At 45.4% G+C, this 22,692-nt stretch overlaps 1 protein-coding gene across 3 annotated transcripts; it reads left to right on the top strand.

Moving 5' to 3' along the window:
- Positions 1–8,478: 8,478 nt before the first annotated feature.
- Positions 8,479–22,126, top strand: prkcq (protein kinase C, theta). 3 transcript variants are annotated; one of them, XM_040172689.2, is made up of 18 exons: positions 8,479–8,610; positions 11,740–12,094; positions 15,978–16,177; positions 16,464–16,524; positions 17,496–17,676; positions 17,770–17,801; positions 17,893–17,978; positions 18,219–18,348; positions 18,677–18,786; positions 18,985–19,105; positions 19,200–19,372; positions 19,454–19,627; positions 19,704–19,795; positions 19,905–19,967; positions 20,040–20,178; positions 20,390–20,578; positions 20,797–20,925; positions 21,051–22,126. In XM_040172689.2, the coding sequence occupies exons 2-18, from the start codon at positions 11,977–11,979 to the stop codon at positions 21,207–21,209; spliced, it is 2,157 nt and encodes a 718-aa protein (XP_040028623.1). In that variant the 5' UTR covers positions 8,479–8,610; positions 11,740–11,976; the 3' UTR covers positions 21,210–22,126. The 3 variants fall into 3 exon arrangements, with proteins under 3 accessions (XP_040028623.1, XP_077956653.1, XP_040028624.1); XM_078100527.1 differs by lacking the exon at positions 8,479–8,610 and adding an exon at positions 8,747–8,896; XM_040172690.2 differs by lacking the exon at positions 8,479–8,610 and adding an exon at positions 11,470–11,660.
- Positions 22,127–22,692: the final 566 nt, after the last annotated feature.

Raw genomic sequence — 22,692 nt, 5'->3', positions numbered from 1 at the left:
GCTCACACTGTTGCCTGGCAACCTCATATCCCAGCGTCCGCTCTGCGTGGTCTGTTTGTTGTTGTTGGTGTTTGTTGTTGTCGGTGGGCTCGGGAGGAGGAGCAGACGGACGCCGGTGATGTGAAGGGGAAGCCCCGAGCGCCTCGGCTCGGCGCCCGGCGCCTCTGGGCCTCCCGTCGGGAGAGGCAGTTGTCAGCTCGGCGGTTGTCAGCTCGGCGGTCACATGACCTCGGCTCGGCGAACACAAGGTCGCAGGCGAGGTCGCAATCTGCGTCTCTAAAGCCAAATAGAACAGCAACAAGGCTGAAGGGATACAAATAAAAGAGAGAACCAGAGGAAAAGAAGCGCTTCATTCGTCACTAATCCCTCATTTTAGATTCATCGCAAACAGCAAACCAGTAAATCAGGAAGCAGAATGTCACGGTTGCCCAGGAAAGACTGAGAACGCCGCGACCAGAATGCATGACATATGTATGACACAGCGACCTGGAAAAGTACTCGAATGCACCCCTCCCTCCCTCCCTCCCCTCCCTCCCCCCCTGCACACGCTGAGCCCACAGCCCAGTGGAACAAACTGTTCCACTGCTAATAAGGGAAGTGATTCCACGCTTCACATACAGCTAATTTGCACCTTCAACCTGGTTCTTCTGTGGCTCCGGTTGACCACATGGCTTCAGTATCTGGACGGGAAAGGGTGGGAGGCACGAGTTCAAGAAGGGGGAGTGCACTAGGACGAGTGAGGGGGAGGGAGGGAGAGAGACGGAGTCAGATGTACTGAATTGTTATTATTGAAGTTAAAGTATCAGTATGGGAGCCTCTGAGCACCTTTGTTTTAATCTATTATATTACTAACTTATATAGTTATAGTGTAACCAGCGGACTCTTCATCTAAGTGTGGATGAATAGATGAATCTCCACCGTAATGTTTACCACACGGCGGAGAGCCAATGAGCAGCGCTCTCAAACCACGCGCCGGAAACCTTACGGTAAGTGACTCACGCCGAAGCTTCAAGAGGCTGATGAAGGCCGATGAAGACTGATGAAGACTGATGAAGACTGACGAAGGCCGATGAAGGCTTACGAAGACTGATGAAGGCCGATGAAGGCCGATGAAGGCCAATGAAGGCCGATGAAGGTCGATGAAGGTGGGCGAGCTCACAGTGGCCCGACGGGCTCAACATGTGTCACGCTAAACACTCATTGCCGTTATTACTAAGGAATGCTGATAAAGGTGCAACAAGAAATGCAAAACTTGACAGAACCGCGAGTTACTGAGACGATAAGGCACTTTGTGTCGTTTCGGGAACGTGAGGAATAGAGACGGATAAAGTGATTCTCATGTAGCTCAGAAAAGACGCACAATGCAGAGAGGACTCAGGAATCATTTTCACTGTCAATTCATGTAACCCAAATTATGATTTCAATGCATCGCCACATCAATCAGGATGTTAAATGTGTGTGTGTGTGTGTCTGGGAAGGCGAGGTGTATGGTTAACCGTAGACTGAGCGCTCTGTCTCTTCCACACACACACACACACACACACATACACACACACACACCAAACCAACCAATCACTTGCATCGCACTGCAGGCTTGGAATCTAGGTCACGGTAACACACACACACACGCACACACACACACACACACACACAGACAGAGAATCAGATGTGATGAAGACGAGACGACAGAACAACTCGAGACAGTTGGTTGAATCCTTGAGGCAGAATCTCAGATTTCGTCATTGTTTCTCGCGACTTCATTTCCCTTTCGTTTTTTTTTCACGCCGCGTCGCGCGACGTTCTTTTCCGTGGACTCCGTGACGCCGGCCGTGTTTCCAGGTCAACAAGTGGCGTTTAGTTTCCTCTCGGTGCTTGAAACACGTCGGGTGTTTCAGCTGCACCCGCCGACATGTGCTCGGCAGAAGTGATCGCCATGGAAACAGAATTCTTCTGTTGCATCTTGCAGCGAATGCAAATATAGAACAACTGCGCAAACAGGGGACACAATAAGTTGAACCGCACACACACGCACAATATAGATGGTTTGTAACGCGCTCGTTCGGGGGCCCCCTGGTGGCTCCTAGAAGAAGAAGCTACTGATTCACCAGCATTCTGTTTAAATAGTTAATATGTCAACTTGAACCGTTTGAACAATGTGTGTGAAACGAACATCTTTCTACAATTACTCCTGTTGATGGACACTGACATTTATTAGGAGTTTTAAAACTTTAAGCAAAATGTGACAAAGTGTAAAATGGATGTTGGTGAAACGTTTCAACATCATTGAATCACCACCGAGGTGAATGTGTAGAATAATTATGAATCAAAGACAAAGCTTGTGTTATATTTTCAGGTGGGAGACAGTAAAGGTGACTTTACACACATCGTGGAGTTTAAGAGGGGGAGCAGGGCGGGGAGGGGGGGGGGCACTATTGATTAATGTTTAGCGGCATGGTTATCTGCAGCATCCCACCTCTGTTTATACGACGGAGCACTTTCCTCTCCATTGTTCATTATTCATCTGGACGGCCTGTGGACGCCCCTCCCAAACCGGCTCCAGCTCCAGAGAACATCTCCCCTCCCTTCATCGCTCTTGTTCAAAAGGTAAAATGCCTTCGTTGATGTTATCAGTCAGGGGAATTGATGAGATGGTAAAAATAAAATGGGAGTAAATTGCCTCTTTGAACGGAGGACGGGACACAACAGGACGAGTGAGGAGAGAGAAGTGTGTTCGAGTGGGCGGCAGGAAGGACGGGGGGGGGGGGGGAGTATAATTAGGAGTTGGCTGAGCAATCTGCCCTCAAAGACACACACAATGTAGGAAATACAGAAAATGGATCAATGCAACTACCTTTAGGAACAAAAGTAATAAATGAGCCTGTGTGTCTGTAGAAAACAGATTCAACGTTCCGTGTGAAGTAAAGATGTTCTTAGATCCACTTGACAGCTTCCTACAGAAACCTGGAAGAGGATTTATTTTAATGTAGATTGTAACGACACGAGCTGCGTTTTAAGGACCCTTCTCCATCACTGCGGAGCGGCAGGAGAGGAAGTTGCCGTGGAAACGGCCACGACGTGCAGAGACGCCGGCTCATCACGACCAATAAGTTTGTGAAAGCGATGAACGGATGAAAGACATCTGTTGTAGATGTGCTGGAGATCAATCAGATCGATCAGCTCTCTCCAGGAACTACACGGAGACACAGTATCTTCTGTAAACGACGAAGGAGCTGGAGGTCACGATGCCTCTCACAGCCGATCAGTTTGCTTCTCAGTCCACAAAAATGTCTTCGTTAGTCACTTTTAAGCTGTTTGGTGCCGAATAACTTCAGAGCACATTTTGGTTAGAAGCTTTTAAGTGATGCTTTTGATTCTTTCTAAACTGATTCACTTCAACCAATCGATTGATTGGTCAAAATGATCACATCTTCCTGAGGAATTCTAAACGCAAAACAGATCCACGACAGATAGAAGCTCAACAGATCCACGAGAGATAGAAGCTCAACAGATCCACGAGAGATAGAAGCTCAACAGATCCATGAGAGATGGAAGCTCAACAGATCCATGAGAGATGGAAGCTCAACAGATCCATGAGAGATAGAAGCTCAACAGATCCATGACAGATAGAAGCTCAACAGATCCATGAGAGATAGAACCTCAACAGATCCATGAGATAGAAGCTCAACAGATCCATGAGATAGAAGCTCAACAGATCCATGACATAGAAGCTCAACAGATCCATGACAGATAGAAGCTCAACAGATCCATGACAGATAGAAGCTCAACAGATCCATGACAGATAGAAGCTCAACAGATCCATGACAGATAGAAGCTCAACAGATCCATGACAGATAGAAGCTCAACAGATCCATGACAGATAGAAGCTCAACAGATCCATGACAGATAGAAGCTCAACAGATCCATGACAGATAGAAGCTCAACAGATCCATGACAGATAGAAGCTCAACAGATCCATGACGGATAGAACCTCAACAGATCCATGACGGATAGAAGCTCAACAGATCCATGACAGATAGAAGCTCAACAGATCCATGACAGATAGAAGCTCAACAGATCCATGACAGATAGAAGCTCAACAGATCCATGACAGATAGAAGCTCAACAGATCCATGACAGATAGAAGCTCAATAGATTGATGTACAGAAAGTAGTAGAGTATTAGAAGAGAAGAGTGCATCAGGCCACGATTGAGAGGTGAGTAAAAAAAAGTTGCATAAGCACAATGCATTTTTATCTGAATCATAGTAAGCACCTTTTGAGCGTATGATTCATAGTTCATCCCTCCATTACTCGAGTAAAGTGCAGTACTTCAAACTGTGCAGAACAAAAGTACTTAAAATGTCACTTTCTCCCTCTGAACCTCAACAACCACAAAACCACCGTCACAGTCTGACCCGGTCAGCGAGTGGATTATCAGAACCGCTAATCTCATGTTGTCCTGTCCCAGTAAACCACACCGCAGTGTGTGTGTGTGTGTGTGTGTGTGTGTGTCAGTAACATGAGACCTGTCCCGTGTTGATGGTCGGGGGGGCTTTAGAAGGTCGAATAGACTCTCCTCTTCCTCACTGCGTCAGGGGAACTTAAAACCATGTGGGCGGAGTCACAGGCGACACATTGGCACCAATAAAAAAACGTGTGTGAGGGCGAGCCGGCTGATCCCGGATCAGATATCGGAGTGGCAGCGCCGTCAACTTCTCGTGGGTTACGTTTCTGTCTGATCCAAACTGCACAGCAGCTCACACACGTTTCTCCACTTGAAAGGATTTATTTTATTTCACTTTGTTACATGTGAGATAGAACATCTCTGATCCTTAATTATTAAAGACTGTTACTTTACTTTACAAAGTTAGTTATTTCTTCTCTCTCCTTCTTTCTCCGCTCAAACGTCCTCTTCAAACCACACGTGTTTCTTGAGTCGTTTTCTATTTTACAGTTGTCCGCTCAGACTGTCCAGATGTTTACCAGAAGACAATATCACGCTCTATTCGTGCACAGTCATTTCCCCTATTTCTGTGCTAATCAACTGCACTTTTTTTTGTCACCTAACAAGGTTCAGATTAAAAACTCATCATGTTCCGAGACGCTCGGATTCATTTTCACACATTTAAACGTTTTTGCAAAGTCGACTCATTTCCTGCGGCGCTTAGTAGTGCATCACCTCTGTGCACCGCAAGTGCATGCAAAGGTCTGTGTGTGTGTCCGTGTGCATGTGTGTGGGCTTATAGTAATCCATGTGTTGGTATGCAATATGAATGTGCAGAGAAGACGGGGGGTCGTGTGTGTAAAACGATGGAGGAGGAATGTGTGTGTGTGTGGGGGGGGGTTCTCTTTTCCCGATTGTTGCAGCAGCTGGTTGGCTGCTGGGCTGGTTTCCATGGCAATGTGTGAAAAAAGAAAGAGTAGAAGCTCCATCCCTCAGTCCTGTATTGATGCTCCGTACAAAAGAATAACGTTTTACAATCACAGGTCCTCCAGTCTTCTTCTTCTTCTTCTTCTGCGTCTTATTCATCCGTCTCATAACTCATTCATTTCAATAACTGAGATTTTAGAATATGGGTTTGATTAATTGATGGAGAATCTTTTTAATCAGTGTAAATGGGTGTGCTAGAAGACCCCCCCCAACCGATCTCATCTGAATTCATATTCCCCCACAGATAGAGGGGCATATGAAACCCACCAAATCCAATCTAATCTGTATTTGTTGAAATCTAGAATTTGCACAAATACAAAATAACTCCATTGCTTTACTGCCATATTTATTTGTTAACACCAGCAAAGTGGAAATGAGCTCAGTGAGCGTGCTCAGAATCTTCCCGTCTGCGACCTGTTTGTTTGAATAATTTTAAAGAACATCCGTGTGTTTAAACATCGCAAACGTTTAAATAAAGGTAAAGGTGTTTGAAAATCAGGCATGTAATTGGGTAATGGGAATAATTTATTTAATTGCCAATGTTCTCAAAGGACTAAAAATATATTTTCCACCATTCAATCGGTTTTGCAGGCTTGAAGTTGAGGTTCTGTCCGATTACCTGATATCACACTGAATGCAAAGTGCTAAATGGAATAAAGGTTGAGCCGTCACACGAGTGACACTGATTCAAAGTCCGTCAGCCTTGAGCTTCCTCTTCCACTGAGTCAGGTCGGTTTTGGCAGAAAATCTGATGGATTGCTTCACATTTCAGAAGAGAGAGAAAGAAGAAAATCCAATCTTTCTTAAAGACCTGCAGATTTTTTGGAATAGACCCGATAGAAAGAGGAGAAAACCAACTGGATTCAGACGAAATGTGGAAAAAAACGTTACTGGGAAGTGGCTCATTTTCTGCAGAAACGGCTTCAGTTTCAGGGAAACGAAGTGCTGGAGGCACAAATAGATTTTCTCCAACAGATTCACACCACACATTATTCACGGGGTTATTCCAGTAACCTGGCATGTGGCTACCACTGCAGAAAGAAAACCTTATTTACGATGTATATATATCCCAAAAGAAGTTTCCTTTCAGCTCGTGGAGGTTATTGAAATTCAAAGCAGTTTCAAAGCCTCGAGAACACGACGGGCTACGAGCCAAGAATAATATTTGGCTCTTAAAAGAACTTCTGTTCTGTTTCGCACAGAGAAATAAAACTCCCATGAAGCACTGCAGCGTCCACTGGTGGAATACAGACTAGGACAGGTTATAAGACGATAGAGAGCAGTGGAGGACAACGCCTGCTAGTGGCTTAAATACAGTTCAATTCATTGTGCCACAATAAAGGACAGAAAGAGACAGCAGTGGACAGTGAAATACAGATAAAACACATAAAAGGTTGGTAGAAGACAGTAGAAGACAGGCAAGGAGAGTACAGAGAATTACAGTAGAGTGTAAGACATTAGAGGACATTACAGTTTGGTAGAGTAAGGGACAGACAGCACCGGTCAGTACAAGACACAGTAGAAGACAGTAAAAGACACTTCAGTGAATACAAAGGCAGTAAATAAAGAGTGGGAGACAGTAAAAGACAGTAAAGTTCAGTAAACATCCAACGTGGCCGTCGGCTGTTTTGCTGACTTCTGCACAACTACTGTGTGTAGTTGTGCAGAAGTGAAACAACTGAAAGAACCGACTGGATCCGTCAGAGGACTCAACGCGTCCCAGGCCGAGCCAGAGTGACCTCACCAACACGCAGACGCTTAAATCGGAGCAATATTTCAGTCATTTAACTATTGTTCGTTTTCCCTCTGGGATCACTGGCTAAATTCCTCCACTTTTAAGTAACTACCTGCACATTGCAGACTCCGAGGTCATAACGTGAACACTGGCACCTCCTGCTGGGGGAAATACTGAACATCTGAAGTGTAGACATTTGTTATGCTTGTAAATCATAAAATTCTAAAATCTTTATTTTCCTTTTAATAAGTGAAAAATTCCGGAGCAGTAGAGATTATTTACCCTTGTTTTGCTTATTTGATTTCAAGCATTTTGGGCAAATTGATTGTAACTTTCCTGCAACTAGTGCAAAAATCATTTTTATTTTTAACGTTTGTATTTGTATTCTTAATGACAAAACTAATTTCATTGTTTAACTTAATCAAACATAAAATGTGAAGCCCAAACAAGACTAAAGCAGACGTGCATATAATTATTCAATGAACTGCATTGCATTTATATAATAATATGAAAGTTTATGTCAAATAAAAATGTGTTTTAAAGGTTGTCTTATGCTATACAGTGTTAATTAATGTGTGAATTTAATATTTTATTGATTAAAAAAATATATATATATATTTCTGGGAAACAATAACGTGCATTTTCCCTCTAAATTGGGGTTACAAGAAAACAATAACTGTCATTTGTGCGTCACCATTGAACTCGATTTTCCACTGAAGTTCATCTCAAGACGTCACCTTCACAAGACACTAAAATTAACGCGTGACTCACTATCCAAAAGAAGAACAGAGTCGTATCACTAAGACGTTTGTCTGTCATTAATAATAATAAATAACACATTAGCACTTGGCACTTTGATAGGTTTGTGTTTCTTAACACACACACGTTATTACACACCCTGCATTAAAAACGCACCACCTATTATGGGCTAAAAGTCACTCTGTGTTGATGTTTCATGAGCTTGTTTCACTCTCACGTCGAAGGGAAGAGAAATGTTGCGTTCAAGGTCTCCCCGGTTATTGCAGACGCTAAATCCAATACTTGCCACTGAAAAACAAAAAACAATGACGAGAAAGTATTGTTGTAAATCTTGTAGAAATCAAATGTCATGGAGCTGTGGCAAGAGCACGGACCAGGTTTAGCAAATGCACAGAATGTATTATAGCAGCTGTTTCTGCGTACGTACTAAATGGTCCGTGCCGCTTAAAAGGCGTCCTACCCAGCCTGCGTGCTGCTCACGTGTAAAACAAAAAACATTTCCATCCCAATTTCCATTCACTCAACACTATCTATCTTCACCATTTGTTCGCGGGGGGGGGGGGGGGACCCAAATGTTCGGACCGTCTTTGAACGCCCCACGTCATCGCGGCTAAAAGGCAGCGTGCCCGCGCGCTCCGGTCTGTCCGGATGGAGAGCGGCTTCTGACACCGACGCGTCCGTGACAGGTGAGTGCGGCTCTTCTCCCGGTCTTTACTCAACTAACGCACCGAGCATTCGCACTGAAATAAGGGGGTTAAAACCCGCAGCAACGGCTGCACGTGGCTCTGACGTTTAGAAGCGTGCCGTTTTACTTTTGTTTGTTGCAGACTCGCTATTGGCGCGCGGGGCTAATTTAAGAACCGCTTTGTTGGGCTGATGGTGAAGTTCTGCACGTGAGAGATGAACGATCCACTTCCTAGCATTACGGGACAGCACCAAACCACATGCAAGGAGGTGTTAAAGTATTAAACAGTAAGAGTATTTATCGACCATAAACTCTGCAAGTACAGCAAAGCACTACAGTACTTGAGTTAATCTAACTAGTTATATTACAGTGCTGCAAATAAACATAAACCGGTAGAAAGGGAACTCATTAAACTACTTTATATACATTTGGGGTGTTAAATCAATTAAAATGCATTACATTTAATAACCAGATTACAGACGTTTATCTGTGTGTGTGTGTGTGTGTGTGTGTGCGTGTGAAAAATGGCAAAATACTCTGCAAAGTACCATGTAATAGCTGTCAAATACTGCTAATCCAGAAACAAAAGAGCCGTGGTTATCGCTGCAATGTTGGAGGCAAAAGTACAAGCAGCCTTTAATAATACGGCAGCACAGCGAGTAAATGTCACTAGTTACATTCCAGCCTCACAAACGGAGAAATGTTATTATTGTTGTAGCTGTCATTTTAGCTTACGTGTATTACTTGCATATCGTCTAGATTATAACCTGATCATAGGATTTGTGTGTCTGCAAAGAAACTGCAAGATAAATATGAGTAAGAAATATGCAAATACTTGAAAGTGTACTTTTACTTTAAGTTACATTCCCGCACTGAAAATCAGCATCTTTAAATCATTTTGACAAAAACAATATGAGCCAAACTCATCTGTATCTTCTGGTGGGATTCAGCTCTTTTCATGATAAAAACGTTCCCTAAATGTGAATGAAGACATTCATCAACACGTCCTCTGCGTGGAACTCCGTCCCATCTGTGGACGAGAGACCACTTCAGGGACACTCGGGCGTCGCAGTGACAGCTACAGCCAGCGGATTCTGTCACAGACATGGACGTCCTGTCAATAACAAAGCCCCCCCCTCACACCTCCTCCTCCTCCTCTTCCTGTCTTGTCTACTTCAAAAAGCTTTGGTGCACACAAACACACCCACACACACCCACAAACAGACACACACAGACAGCTTTGATGGTGCTCAGCACAGAGGGGTCAGCTGGGAGGCTCGTCGGGACTTTGCCCTCATGAAAGGTCTCCCGGTGTACTTGACCTTCGTTGAATCTCCACCCGTGTGTCTGAGGGGGCCTCTGATCACCGCGGGTTGTCGCATCAGAGACAAAACCGACACGTGAAACAAAGAGCAGCAGAGCGACGCACGAGATGAATTGCAAAGCCTTCGTCTACGTGGCTGCGTGTGGAAAAGCCCCGTCAGACTTTACAACCCGAAAAAAAGATCAGCGGCTTGTTTTAACAACGACCTCTTGTGTTGGAGGCCTCGGAATCCTCTTACTGCGAAAGTACAGCTACTCATGAGGAAGAAAGCGGCCATAGAAGGCGTAATCCCATCGGGACGTCACCACATCAGCGCAGAAGCTTTCATATCGCGCGCTGCGTCTAATTATGGGAGAATTAGTTTTGCTCTACAAGTGCGTTAAAGAAACAAGCGCGCGCCTCCGTGCAGCAGAGAATACGCCGCGTATCTGGAGATTAGATGAACCACCACAAAGAAAACTCACGATGCAGCAGCTCCAGAGTCAGAGAGCAAGAGAAAAGAAACTAGATTACATACAAGTAACACAGCGATACACACATATACATATATATGCAACTACAGAAAAGCAGCCATTTGTGTTCAATCTGAAAGACAAAAGTCATAAAGAGAAAATAACTGAAGAAAAAGTAAATATCTTTAATTAATTAAAATATTAGGATGAACTTCTTCCCAGTTTCAACCCTCATAAATCAATCACAGAGTTAAGACACTAAAAGCTCAATAAAGCAGACAGAATCGTGCTTCTGTGAAAAGTACCACAGCCACACATTAAAAGGTTTACGTTAGCACGTAATACAAATGAAATGAAATTATGCGTTTCTAAACTCGGCCTCGGTCTACAGCTCTAAATAAATCTAATGAAACAAACCTTGAACTAAATCTGCGACCATAAACCAGCAGGCAATGTGATACAGGAAGCAACAGTCCAAAAGGTATTAATGTTGTATGCTGGTTTACATTTGCAACATTGTAAAATCAGCCATAAGATTAAATATATTTAATAGAGAAGAGTCTTTTCCATCAGATTCGTGTTTCAACTCTTTTCTTTTCTTTATAGTCAAATGCAAACTTCACAGCGGCCGTTTTTTCTCTCGAGTGAAGCTTCACCGTGCAAAATAAATAAAAGGGGGACAGGAAGTGTGGTTACGTCGGAGGTAACTCTGCCACCGGAACTCCCTCCCGCGCCCCAACGCAGCGCCGAACAACAGGTTCAACCTGCACAGTCTGCTGGGGGGGGGGATGTGTTTTAATATCAAGCTCAGCCTGTGAGCACAACTGCAGCGCTACATCTTAAAAGATAAAGAAGTATTACGCCTTTAAAGGGACGGGCGAGTGTTGCACTTCACCACGGACGCCGCGGTCACACCGAGGGTTTACGGGAAAAGGTGACTCGCCTGTGACGATCCACGACGAGCGCCACCGATTCAGGCGCATGAGGTCGCATATTCCTCAACGCCGTTTAGTGTTTCAGCTCTATTAATAGTCGCTCCTTCTGCACCACTGGGACACACACACACACACACACACACACACACACACACACAGCAGGCCTCAAATATCACATCGAGCGTCAAGAAGAGACTTTGCCATCAAAGCTGCTGCAGGAGAAGCAGCGCGAGACGTTACTGCATCACACAAAGAGGTCCGATTTATTAGAGATCACTTCTTATTTTTATAGAAAGGCCCTTAAAGGTTGCGTGAAGGCTGCGGTCTACACGTCCTGAAGGTACGAGGCGTGGGGGGGGGGGGCGGTAGTCTTCTTTGGGGCCCCTCAGACTTTTTCCATCTCTCTCTTCCTCTCACAGGTTGTTTGAATCATCAAGGGGAAGAAAGCAGCAACCCCTCTTCCCCTGCTTCCTCCCCCTCTTCTCTGGAATTAAAAGGGGGGTCCGTCGCTGCGTGCTAAAGAGGAGGAGGAGGAGACGCCAAAAGTCTGCGCGAATCCGAGACATTTCCTGGCTCGAGAAGACGCCGTCTTCGCGTGGCTCCCCTGGAGGCTTTTAACTTGGATATTTGAGGCGGGAGCGTGGGAGGCCGCGGCCATGTCTCCCTTCCTAAGGATCGGCTTCTCCAGCTTTGAGATGGACCCCGGACTGGCCTACCACGAGGAGGTGCTCAGCCCCTACTGCGCGGTTTACATGAAGGAGGCCATCGACACAGGTGGGCGCCGGCTTGTGAAAAATATGCAATGTTTATTTGATGTGAACATGACAGATGTTTTGTGGTTAAATTCTAATGATTGACGTGTTCGTAGCTGAATGACGGATACGGGAGAGGAGAGTTTATGGTTTATAAATCCGTCCCCTTCAGTCAGTCGGCAGTCACACCGTCAAACGCAGGGTTTCCACGTCAAAAAGCAATCAACCAATCGAGCATTGCCGTGCTCAACAATCAGCCAATCAACGTCAGGGGGCGGGACTGATGCTGCCGTCAGACGTTGGTGTCTAGTGACAGAATTAGGTCAGAAGAAAGAACTTATCTGAACATGAACGAACAATTGAAACTGACCTGATTTACACTCATTCGTGAAGGGCTTCTTCTCTCGTAGATGTTTTGAAGGAGAGTTGACAAAACTGTCCGTAAATAGTTTTTGTTTGTGGCAAATCCTTCGAAATCCGAACGGAAAATTTGATCAGCGTCGATCAGCGAAATACGCCGGCTCTGGGAAAATATAATCAATTTTTTATTGACAAAATGATGAATGAGGATAAATTACTGGAAAAGGAAGATAATCTTTTAAACCAACAAAAAAAAAGTGTCCTGTTAACTTCTTTTATTTCAGAACCAACATGGCGGACAGATGCACATGGACACACACGTGTCGCGCTGCTTCACATGACAGATTCACATGACAACATTGTGTCTCCCACGTTAATTCCATCCAGCTCATGGAAGCTTAACATTCGGCCTGTGAGCTCCGTATGTTCACCGGCTCGTTCTCAGAAACACATTAATTCCTCAGACAGTCAGAAAAAAGGATGCGATTCATGTCCCGTAAACAACGCCGCGTGTTATGAATAAATGTAGAAATGTAGAAGCAGTATTCTGTATTTCTGGGCTGTGACGCATTATGGAGCCAAAATGTGTAAAACAGAAACGTTTGACTCCAGTTTCATAATCACTTCAAAAGAAATAAGCGTACTGGTCGTGACACAGTTGTAGTACCTGCAGCTAGTAAGTGTATTTAATTTAAAGGACTTAAAAGATGTGAGCTTGTGGGAGGAAGGCTCCACATAGTCGCACATGTTTCAGCATTCACGCACAGACACGGTTGACAAAGTAAATGACACATTTCTTCAGCTCGGCAAACTTCCCGACAGACTCAGAGGCGATAACTCCGCTGCATCTGGCTGCATCTGGCTATCTTTAACCGCAGGACGCAGCTAAAAACAGAGACGAGGGAGGAAAGAGGCCTCTGACGAGTCTTTTCCTCGGTGAAAGCACAACGTACGAGGCCCTCGGGAGGCTGCAGGCCGCCGCTTGGTTTCGTTTCAGGAGGTTCTACTACTCGGCAGCTCACATCGAAACGCCCTCCGTATCGAGACAAACATTAACAGTAGTTGGTACGGAGGAATCACATGGAATGAGTTTCGTTGGTTTCACTCGTGCTGGAGGAAGTATTCAGATCTCTAACTGACGAAAAGTTTTTAAAAACTACTCTTGTTACAAGTGAAAGTCCTTCATGTCAGTTTTATTTGGCTGGCTGAGAATACAAAAAGCATATTTGAGCTTTCTTGTCCCAGATTTTATTTGCCAGCCCGGAACAGACTGGCAGAACATTTAGTAACCGGGGACTTTTAAATTGAATGAGATATAATGAGCCCACGATGATTGGGCATGTATGTCGTGAAAGTAAAAGTTAAATTACAAAAATCTAAATGGGCTTAAAAAGGCAGAATGAGCAGGATTGAGAGTCGGTCCTCTGACCTGCCTCTAAGAACTGAAAGTAGAAGTACTTTCTATGTAAAAGTACCAAAGAAATATAACTGCTGCGGATGCTTTAGAAAAATGGGGCAACTTTTTATCACTTTATGTCCTAATAGATACAAACATATATCAATGTATCGTAATATATCAGTTGGTTCAAGTCTTTTAGTCGGATTTCATTTATTTTTTAAGTGTGGAGGAATTGAAAGAACAATATTTGTCTGTGAAATGTGGTGGAGTAGAAGTATAAAGTGAAGTAAAACAACCCAAAAAGGACAGCGTTACATTCATTCAGTTAAAAAGCTGCTCAATGTAGTGTTTTTTTTTTTGCGTCACTCAGACTGGAGGCCTCGGTGTATTTATTGGGGGCTATTGATCCACATTTGGCGCTGTAGTGTGTTTTTGGGGCAGCAGCACAATGAGTGGGAGCTAAAGTGAAAATAAACCACAGGGTGAGTTGAGGGTGATGCCAGGGAGAAGTTGGGCCCCGTTGATCCGTGAAGGCTTGTGTAACTGAACCTGTGCAGTTTCCTTTTTTTGTGTTAACGGAAAAAAGCAACAACTGTTAGACAGCGTTTGGAGAACAGTGGGCCATTCTTGTTCTTCCTACTAAACTTCCACATTTAGATCGTAATGAGGCGAGCGGAGTCTAGGCGCTAAACATGCGGCTCACTTTGTTTAGAGCTTTGTTCAGCGGGATTTAGAGATCAGGAGGAGCTCCAGCTGTGGCCAGTTTAACCGGAGCCGGTCTGAAAGGAACCAGCAAGAACTCGGAATTCAACATCTCGCACAAACTCCTGTTTTAAGACCCGATTAAAAGACGTTTGATATCACGCTGAGTGTGAAGAGAGGGAGAGATGTTGGACCCTCGAGTCTAAATGCCACCATGACGCCTTTTTCGCTGAGTAACACAGGAACTGGCTGACACACCGAAACATGCCTCCCACCCCTCTCACCCCTCTCACCCCTCCCATGCAAGTGGAGCCTTCTGTTGTGGGGAGAGAACGGACACATTTCCCTCTCCGGGTGCTTTAATCACAGACAGCAGCTGGCGGACTGACAGGCGACAGCCGAGGATGGAGAAAAAAAACAACGTCAAAAAATAAGAGCTTAGCTGGTTTTATTGTGGAGGCTTCTGGCTGTTATGCAAGTCCACGTGGGACGTTACTGCAGAGAGAAATCTGCAGACGTGATTTTTCTGGTCACGTGACGCGACAGTAAATCTCAACGATTAAACCGAACGATCTGGTGGTGAAAACGAAACGTTTATCGCCAGTGGCAACGAAGGGGGACGTGACAAGGAAGCGGACGCTTGAACAGAGCACGAGAAAACCCCATTTGAACGTAAAGAAGTCACCGCGTTTATCTTTAAAAGAGAACATCTAATCCCTCGGGGAGGGACACACTTCAGGCTCATCCGTGGCTCACAGATTAATTCCTGCAGTTGGTCTTTTTGTCTCCGGCTGTCAAAAACCTTCCACGTCTTCTGGTCGACAGTTAAACCGCTAAATGATGCGGCCGGCGATGTTCTGTTCTTTTACAAATCGTCAACAAATCAAACGCCCTCAAATGTCATTCATACCTTTTATTGTCGAGCGTCAGCTGGATTATCCGTTGGGCACTGAGGGTTTAGAAATAAAAGGTGCATTTGTTGGGGACTATTTGCAGCGGCGGACTAACACACGTTTAGTGCTCTGGTGGGTCGGCAGGATGTTCTTTGAACGCCATACTGGCAAAAGACTTTAGGGGCATTAAATCACATTTCATCCACCATTTATTTATCATTTTGAGTCCTTTATAATCCCACTGTGCTTCTTTTAGTCTCATGTGACTTTTTCCATTAAGAAGATTTATCAACACACGTTGGCACTTCTGTCCCCCGAGTTCTTTCTAATAAAATGTTTATGTCTATAGATTTACATCTACAAGATACATCCAAAACATATTTGTCAAAGTTACGAGAATTCATTTTAATTTGCTGACGCACAGGATTTCTACTTCTTGAAGCGAAAATCATCCGGAGCAGCTTTCTTTTCATCTTATTTCCTGTACGCAGCAAAGTTTAATTCCCTCACACACAAAAAAAAGCCAAATTCTCTCATGTTGCTTCTCCCAGAAAAGGGCCAGGTGTACAAGCAGAAGAAGCCCACCATGTACCCGCCGTGGAGCACCACGTTCGACGCCCACATCCACCGCGGGCGCATCATGCACGTGATGGTGAAGGACCGGACGGCTGAGCTCAAGTCCGAGACCAGTGTGGCTCTGGACTCGCTGGCCACGCAGTGCAAGAAGGAGAACGGCAAGCTGGAGATCTGGGTCAGTGGAGCTGCTGGTGTGAGGGAAGCTTTATTCTCGATGAGTAGTCGTTTCTGGGAGATATTCATTAAAATTGTGAAGAATTTGGGCGAGTTGGTCTCCTCCGGGTTTTTACTGTCCCACATTGGGAGGTGGCGAGCCCTTTGACCCCCAGACAGGTCCAATTCTCTTAGTTAAATCCGGGTTCCTGCATCACTATCTTCTCTTTTTGATCTCGAGGTAATTCTCGTGAATCTCTTCCCTAAAATGCTGCTCTCTTTTGCCCTTCTGTTTCCCTTTGTGGCAGCTGGAGCTGAAGCCACAGGGACGCCTGCTGATGGAGGCCAAATACTATCTGGAGAAAAGCGGTGAGTGCTTCAAAAAGGTTTCAGAACTCCAGCTGCTGCCCTGCATCAGTTATAGCAGCTACAGTGTTGCATGTGTACAAAGTCCGGGAAACATTTAATGCTTTGGTCTTCCCCTAAACTCTAGTGGTGCGTCACTCTTTGATAATTGTCTTAAGCTGCCTATTTAATGGTCATTTTGTAACTGATATACATACCAATGTCGTAGCAGAGAGCTAAACATTTATAGAGCACGTTTTCCTTCAGCCACTCAACCCCGCCTTAAACTTTAAATGACATTCTGTGGGGAATATTGTGTCTTTTTGTGTGCCCAGTGTAAGCATCCTCAGTCTGTGTGTGTTTGAATGAGCCTTACCCCCCCCCCCCAGTCCGCTGCGTCCCTGCGGGTCCACGTGGATCCACGTGTCCTTCGGGCGGGTTCCTTTCACTGGGGCTTTCCTGACATTGACACCACCACCAACGCCTGAGAAGTCACTCAAACTAAAAGCTGCCCCTCGTTTCTATTTACGGAGCCAGTAAAAAGGAAATTGTTGCTCAGAACAACAGGTGGCAAAGTGGCCGCCAGTCGGGGACAATTTGCTCTGCGGAACTTCCTCCTGAACCACATTCAATTTGTACAAACACACAATAAATTCTAGAGGGCAGCAAAATATTCACTGACTGCTGAATGATTCAGCAGCATACAGAAAACTTCACGCAGAAGGTTCACGCTTACAAAACTATAACAGGGAAGATTTTCATATGAAGAATGATGAAACCATTGAAAATCAACAAAAAGTAACGTACCAGTAAAGTAAGCGATCCCAATACAAGAGGCACAGTTGTTTTTATGTCAAACCGCTAAGACTCGTACATAAAGACGGTTCCTCACTCACAAGGTGTGACTTCAAGGTGCTCGTTGTTGCAGAGCTCAGCAACAACATATCAACGTTCGTTTTTTTCTTCTTCTTAAACATTTGCACGCCGCGTTTCAGACGCTGCAGGTCAGACCGAGGGAGACCAAGAGTGCGGCCCAGAGAGAGAGGGTCTGTTCGCCCTCCACCAGCGGCGAGGGGCTATCAAACAGGCCAAGGTCCACATCGTCAAGTGTCACGAGTTCAGCGCCACGTTCTTCCCTCAACCGACCTTCTGCTCCGTCTGCAAGGAGTTTGTCTGGTGCGCAAAAAACTCCAATCTCAACTACCGAGGTCTCGTTTTCTGCGTCACCACATCGGCCATTGAACCGTTTTTTTTTTTTTATCTTCACAGGGGTCTGAACAAGCAGGGTTACCAGTGCAGACGTGAGTGTCACACTATTCCCTCGCCGACTGATGTCTTCACCAATCCCAAGCCCCCCCTTGTGTGTAAGTGTGCGATCTTTGTGTCTTCTAGAGTGCAACGCGGCCATTCACAAAAAATGCATCGACAAAGTCCTCGCTAAATGCACAGGATCCGCCATCAACAGCAAGGAGACGATGGTGAGTTCTGGGATGCAGGTGGAAGACATTTGTGCACCTGAGGGTTCACTACACCGGGCGGATTTTTTTTTATCTACTGCCTCTCGTTTGGCCTCCTCGTGTAGTATGTAAAGCAAAGTAAAAAAAAAAAATGGACAAACCTGCCACCCGCTGTTTGGGTACCGGAAGTGTTTCCGGCTTCCTTTGGGCCGAGCCTGATTCAGGCGATGAAGTCGTACGATGTGGTGTTTTGTGCCGCAGATCCACAAGGAGCGCTTCAAGATCGACATGCCCCACCGGTTCAAGGTCCACAACTACAAGAGCCCCACCTTCTGCGAACACTGCGGGACTCTGCTGTGGGGGCTCGCCAAGCAGGGACTCAAATGTGAGGGTGAGAGGCGGGAATTTATGATTTATCTGTTTTCGAGTGGATTGCAATGGCACCGCGCAGACACCCGAGGCTGTGTGTCAGATAATTAAATGCAGATGGCCGAAAAGAAGAAAAATAAAACAAAGGAAATAAGAAGAGGACCCCTCTTCTCAAAGATCCACTTTTTCAGGGAAATGATTTCGAAATAGCAAAATATGTTTTGGATATTCTATGAAACAAAAGTGCTGGGAAATCCAAGAAAATCCAAATTTAAGAATTATGATCTTAAGCTCCAGAAGACACAGGATCTTTTCTTTCCCGTGCCGCTAACGCTGAGCTTCCTGTGCAGAATGCAGCATGAACGTCCATCATAAATGCCAGAAGAAAGTAGCCAACCTCTGCGGGGTCAACCAAAAGCTGATGGCTGAAGCTCTGGCCGTCATCGAGACTAAACAGCAGGTCGAGCAATAACTCATTTAAATGTCTACATCTTGAGATAGACACCATAGATCATGTGTGTTAGCATGCCACGTACTGGTCCCACCGCACCGACGATGTTACGGTGCACTAAACGTGTGTTAGGGTCTCATGATGCCTTAAGTGGAATTTTTCCACCATTCAACAAAAACAAACCGGGGTCCTACCTTTCGCCTTCAGGCCAGAAGCAACAAAGACAGCGACTGCGAAGTCGTCGGTCGAGAAGGCCCGGTGGGCGTTGGCCAGCCAGGAGCGGAGCGGACTCCGTCGGGTTTAACAGCTGCGACGCCTGCAAACAAAGGTGCACACACCGTGAAAACCCCTCATCCCGACTCCTTGCTTCTTGTGTACATGCATGTTGATTTGTCTCCATGCTGCCGCTTCCCGACCTGCAGAGCCGCAGGGTATTTCATGGGACGGGCCGACGGGCCTCGGCGGGTCCATCCCCGAGGCGCCGACGGACGAGGAGCCCCTGTACGCCGTTCCCAAAAAGGATCACCTCCGTCCCAAGTTCACCGTCGACGACTTCGTCCTGCACAAGATGCTCGGGAAGGGCAGCTTCGGCAAGGTGCGGCAGAAGATCTGAAGAAGAAAAGACCTCACATGTGTTTGTTCATTTCAACTCTAAATGTTCTCGCCGTGTTCACAGGTGTTTTTGGCCGAGCTGAAGAAAAGCGGGGAGTTTTACGCGGTGAAGGCGCTGAAGAAGGACGTGGTGCTGATGGACGATGACGTGGAGTGCACCATGGTGGAGAGGAGGGTCCTCTCTTTGGCCTGGGAGAACCCTTTCCTCACGCACCTCCACTGCACCTTCCAGACCAAGGTAACCGCGCCGTCTGTAGACTGTGACCCCCCCCCGCCACCTCCCCTCAGCAATGACCTCTCCGCCGTTTGTCCAGGAGAACCTCTTCTTTGTGATGGAGTACCTGAACGGAGGCGACCTCATGTTCCACATCCAGTTCAGCCACAAGTTTGACGTGCACAGAACCACGTAGGTACCCCGTAGAAGGAAACATCTGCCTCAGTCCACAGTGAAATAGAACAAGCAGGAGGAAAGACTAAAGTGACCTTGCCTCCTGCTTATTTGTGACTTCCTGCAGCTTCTACGCAGCAGAAATCATCTGTGGGCTCCAGTTCCTGCACTCCAAAGGCATCATTTACAGGTAGAGTCTCTGAGCACTGAAGCAGATGATGAAGGCCAGACCTCCTGCTGACCTCCTGCTGTTCCTCCGCAGGGATCTGAAGCTGGATAACGTGCTGCTGGATTCCGAGGGTCACATTAAGATAGCAGACTTTGGCATGTGCAAGGAAAACATGCAGGACGAGTCGCGAACCGCCACCTTCTGTGGGACACCAGACTACATCGCTCCCGAGGTTGTATACTCATACAAGATTATACGATAACTGAAGCAGTTTTAGACCCATAACACAAATGTATATCTCTCATTGTATGTTTTATGCTCATTATGACCATGAGCGCCTCCCCAATATAACGCTAGGAGATACACTGCCTCTTCAAAAGGTCGTAGAACGTGACCACAGACATCCGATGTTTGACCGCGTGTTTGAACTGTGCCCGGGTCAGATCCTGCTGGGTCAGAAGTACAACAGCTCGGTGGACTGGTGGTCCTTCGGGGTCCTACTCTACGAGATGCTGATCGGTCAATCTCCGTTCCACGGCCGCAACGAAGAGGAGCTCTTTCAATCCATACGCACGGACAACCCCGCTTACCCCCGCTGGCTCACCAGGGACGCCAAGGACATTCTGATCAAGGTCAATGTTGCGTCTGTGTGTGTATGGATGGATGCATAAAAGGGAACTAAACTAAATCAACTTTAGAAGAAGAAATCCTGTGGCTGATATTCTGTAGCAAGAATTCAGCCAAATCCGAACCGGTATGTAATTAGCATTGAAACAAATGTCTTGTATTACTTTAAAGATATATTTAGCCCTAGTTAGTACGGTGTGTAACCTTTGTTGTGTGTCTGCAGTTGTTTGTGAGGGAGCCGGAGGGCCGACTGGGAGTGAAGGGAAACATCAGACAGCACAGCTTCTTCAGCGCCACCGACTGGGCCGCCCTGGAACAACGGAAAGTGGAGCCGCCCTTCAGGCCAACTTTAGTAAGTAACTGGGTTACTACAGATGTTAAAGTCAATGAAAAATACAATCTGATAATGAACATATTAGAACACATTAGAAACTGTTAAAACAATATAGTAACTGTTGACATTCCCCCCTCTCGTAGACGTCGCCCAGTGACTGCAGTAACTTTGACAAAGAGTTCATCAACGAGAAGCCTCGGCTGTCGTGTGTCGACCGGACGCTCATCAACAGCGTCGACCAGACGATGTTCAAGAACTTCTCCTTCGTCAACCCGGGGATGGCTCGCATCGCGGCGCGCTGACCATCGACCTACTACCTGAGCCACGCGTCACAACCAGCACTTACTGTAACCGGAACAAAACTGCAGAGACTTTTGACTCAACGATAACCACTACGGAGGCGTCCTGGGTTTAAAAAGGCACATACAAACCATGCATTTTTTTAAAGATAAACTAAACAAAAAATAAAATAAATGAATAATAAAAAATCTAATTTCTTTTTTAAGTCAGCCAAATAATAAACAGTGTTTCCCCTACGTTATATATACCGTCCCTTCACGCAGGCAGTTCCACTCTCACACGTGCGAGCACATGTCCGCGTACGTGGGGTGCTCGCAGTGGACTACCCCCCCCCCCTCGCCCCCCCCCAGAGAGCACCAGCAGACAGAGTACCACTACCACCCCCCCCCACCCCTCAGGGGAAACACTAATACATCGGGGCAGACAAAAGAAATTTCACAAAATACCTTCAGTCCATTTTAACGCCCCACATTAAATGAGTAAAATAAATAATAGCATAAATTCCATCTTAAAGTATTCAAAGATTGTTGTCATTTACACACGCCATGTGTATTGAGCCCTCTGAACTTGCCTAACTGTCATTAGAAAATGGACTTATTGTGCCTAGTATTACTTTAAGTTAATTTCTTCCAGTAAAGAGACTTTTTTTTACACCAGATTACACCTCTTTTCCTACCCAATAGGATTCCACCGCTTAAAAAGTATTTTACCTCAACGATGGTGCAGCCCTTTGTTGTGTAAATATATGTGATATTTGTAGGTGGACGTTAGCAGGTTACTTGTTTACGCGTTTTCATATTGTACCTCAGGAGTTTTATTATTGCTGTAATTTAGATCAGGTACGAACATCGGCTGTTTACTGTAGTTTTTATCGTTTTCTTCATTGTGAATCACGTACAATAAAATATGTTGGGTTGTTTTTTTAGACTGCTGTGTATTTTGTTTTGGGTATCAGTCACAAAATATATCGAGAGTGGGGAGGCGAGGAGGGGAAAAGGAGCCCACCCAGGTTTTCCACTTACAATGCCCTTTAAACTTTAAAAGAGCAAAGAAATTATTAAAAAACTCTTAAATCCTGATTATCAGTAATACCCAAAATATTTAATACAACACACATTTATTTGTGTGGCAGAGCCCTCACTTGACATCAAATGTCTTCCCATAACCTAAATATATTTACGTGTACGGTAAGTATGTCAATTAATATTTGACTAAGCGGGTTTTATAATGAGCTGCAGCTAGCGTTAGCTCGTCGTAGCGCTAACTAAAAGAGCTAACGTCACGCTAACCACATTTAAGACTTAACTGCTTTGAACCAATTTTCGGTTATTAACGTAACATTTATCCTCTCTTCTTATAGTAGTGGGAGCCTCTTGTGACTTAAACCTCTCCCCCGTCACATGTAAGTAACGTTATAGTTAGTGATTAGTGATGGTTACCTTATGCCAGCTAGCGGCTAGTTTTTTTACTTAATCTTCCGGAGGG

Source organism: Gasterosteus aculeatus, chromosome 4 (assembly GCF_964276395.1).
Source record: "Gasterosteus aculeatus chromosome 4, fGasAcu3.hap1.1, whole genome shotgun sequence".
Lineage (NCBI taxonomy): Eukaryota > Metazoa > Chordata > Actinopteri > Perciformes > Gasterosteidae > Gasterosteus > Gasterosteus aculeatus.
This window is presented reverse-complemented; position numbering and strand designations above follow the sequence as displayed.

Bases quoted from the DNA above. Each gene is read 5' to 3' on its own strand.
- prkcq (XM_040172689.2), top strand. From the start codon at position 11,977: ATGTCTCCCTTCCTAAGGATCGGCTTCTCCAGCTTTGAGATGGACCCC. The intron at 19,968-20,039 runs GTAGAGTCTCTG...GTTCCTCCGCAG, and splicing joins TCCAAAGGCATCATTTACAG to GGATCTGAAGCTGGATAACG. The intron at 20,179-20,389 runs GTTGTATACTCA...TGCCCGGGTCAG, and splicing joins CAGACTACATCGCTCCCGAG to ATCCTGCTGGGTCAGAAGTA.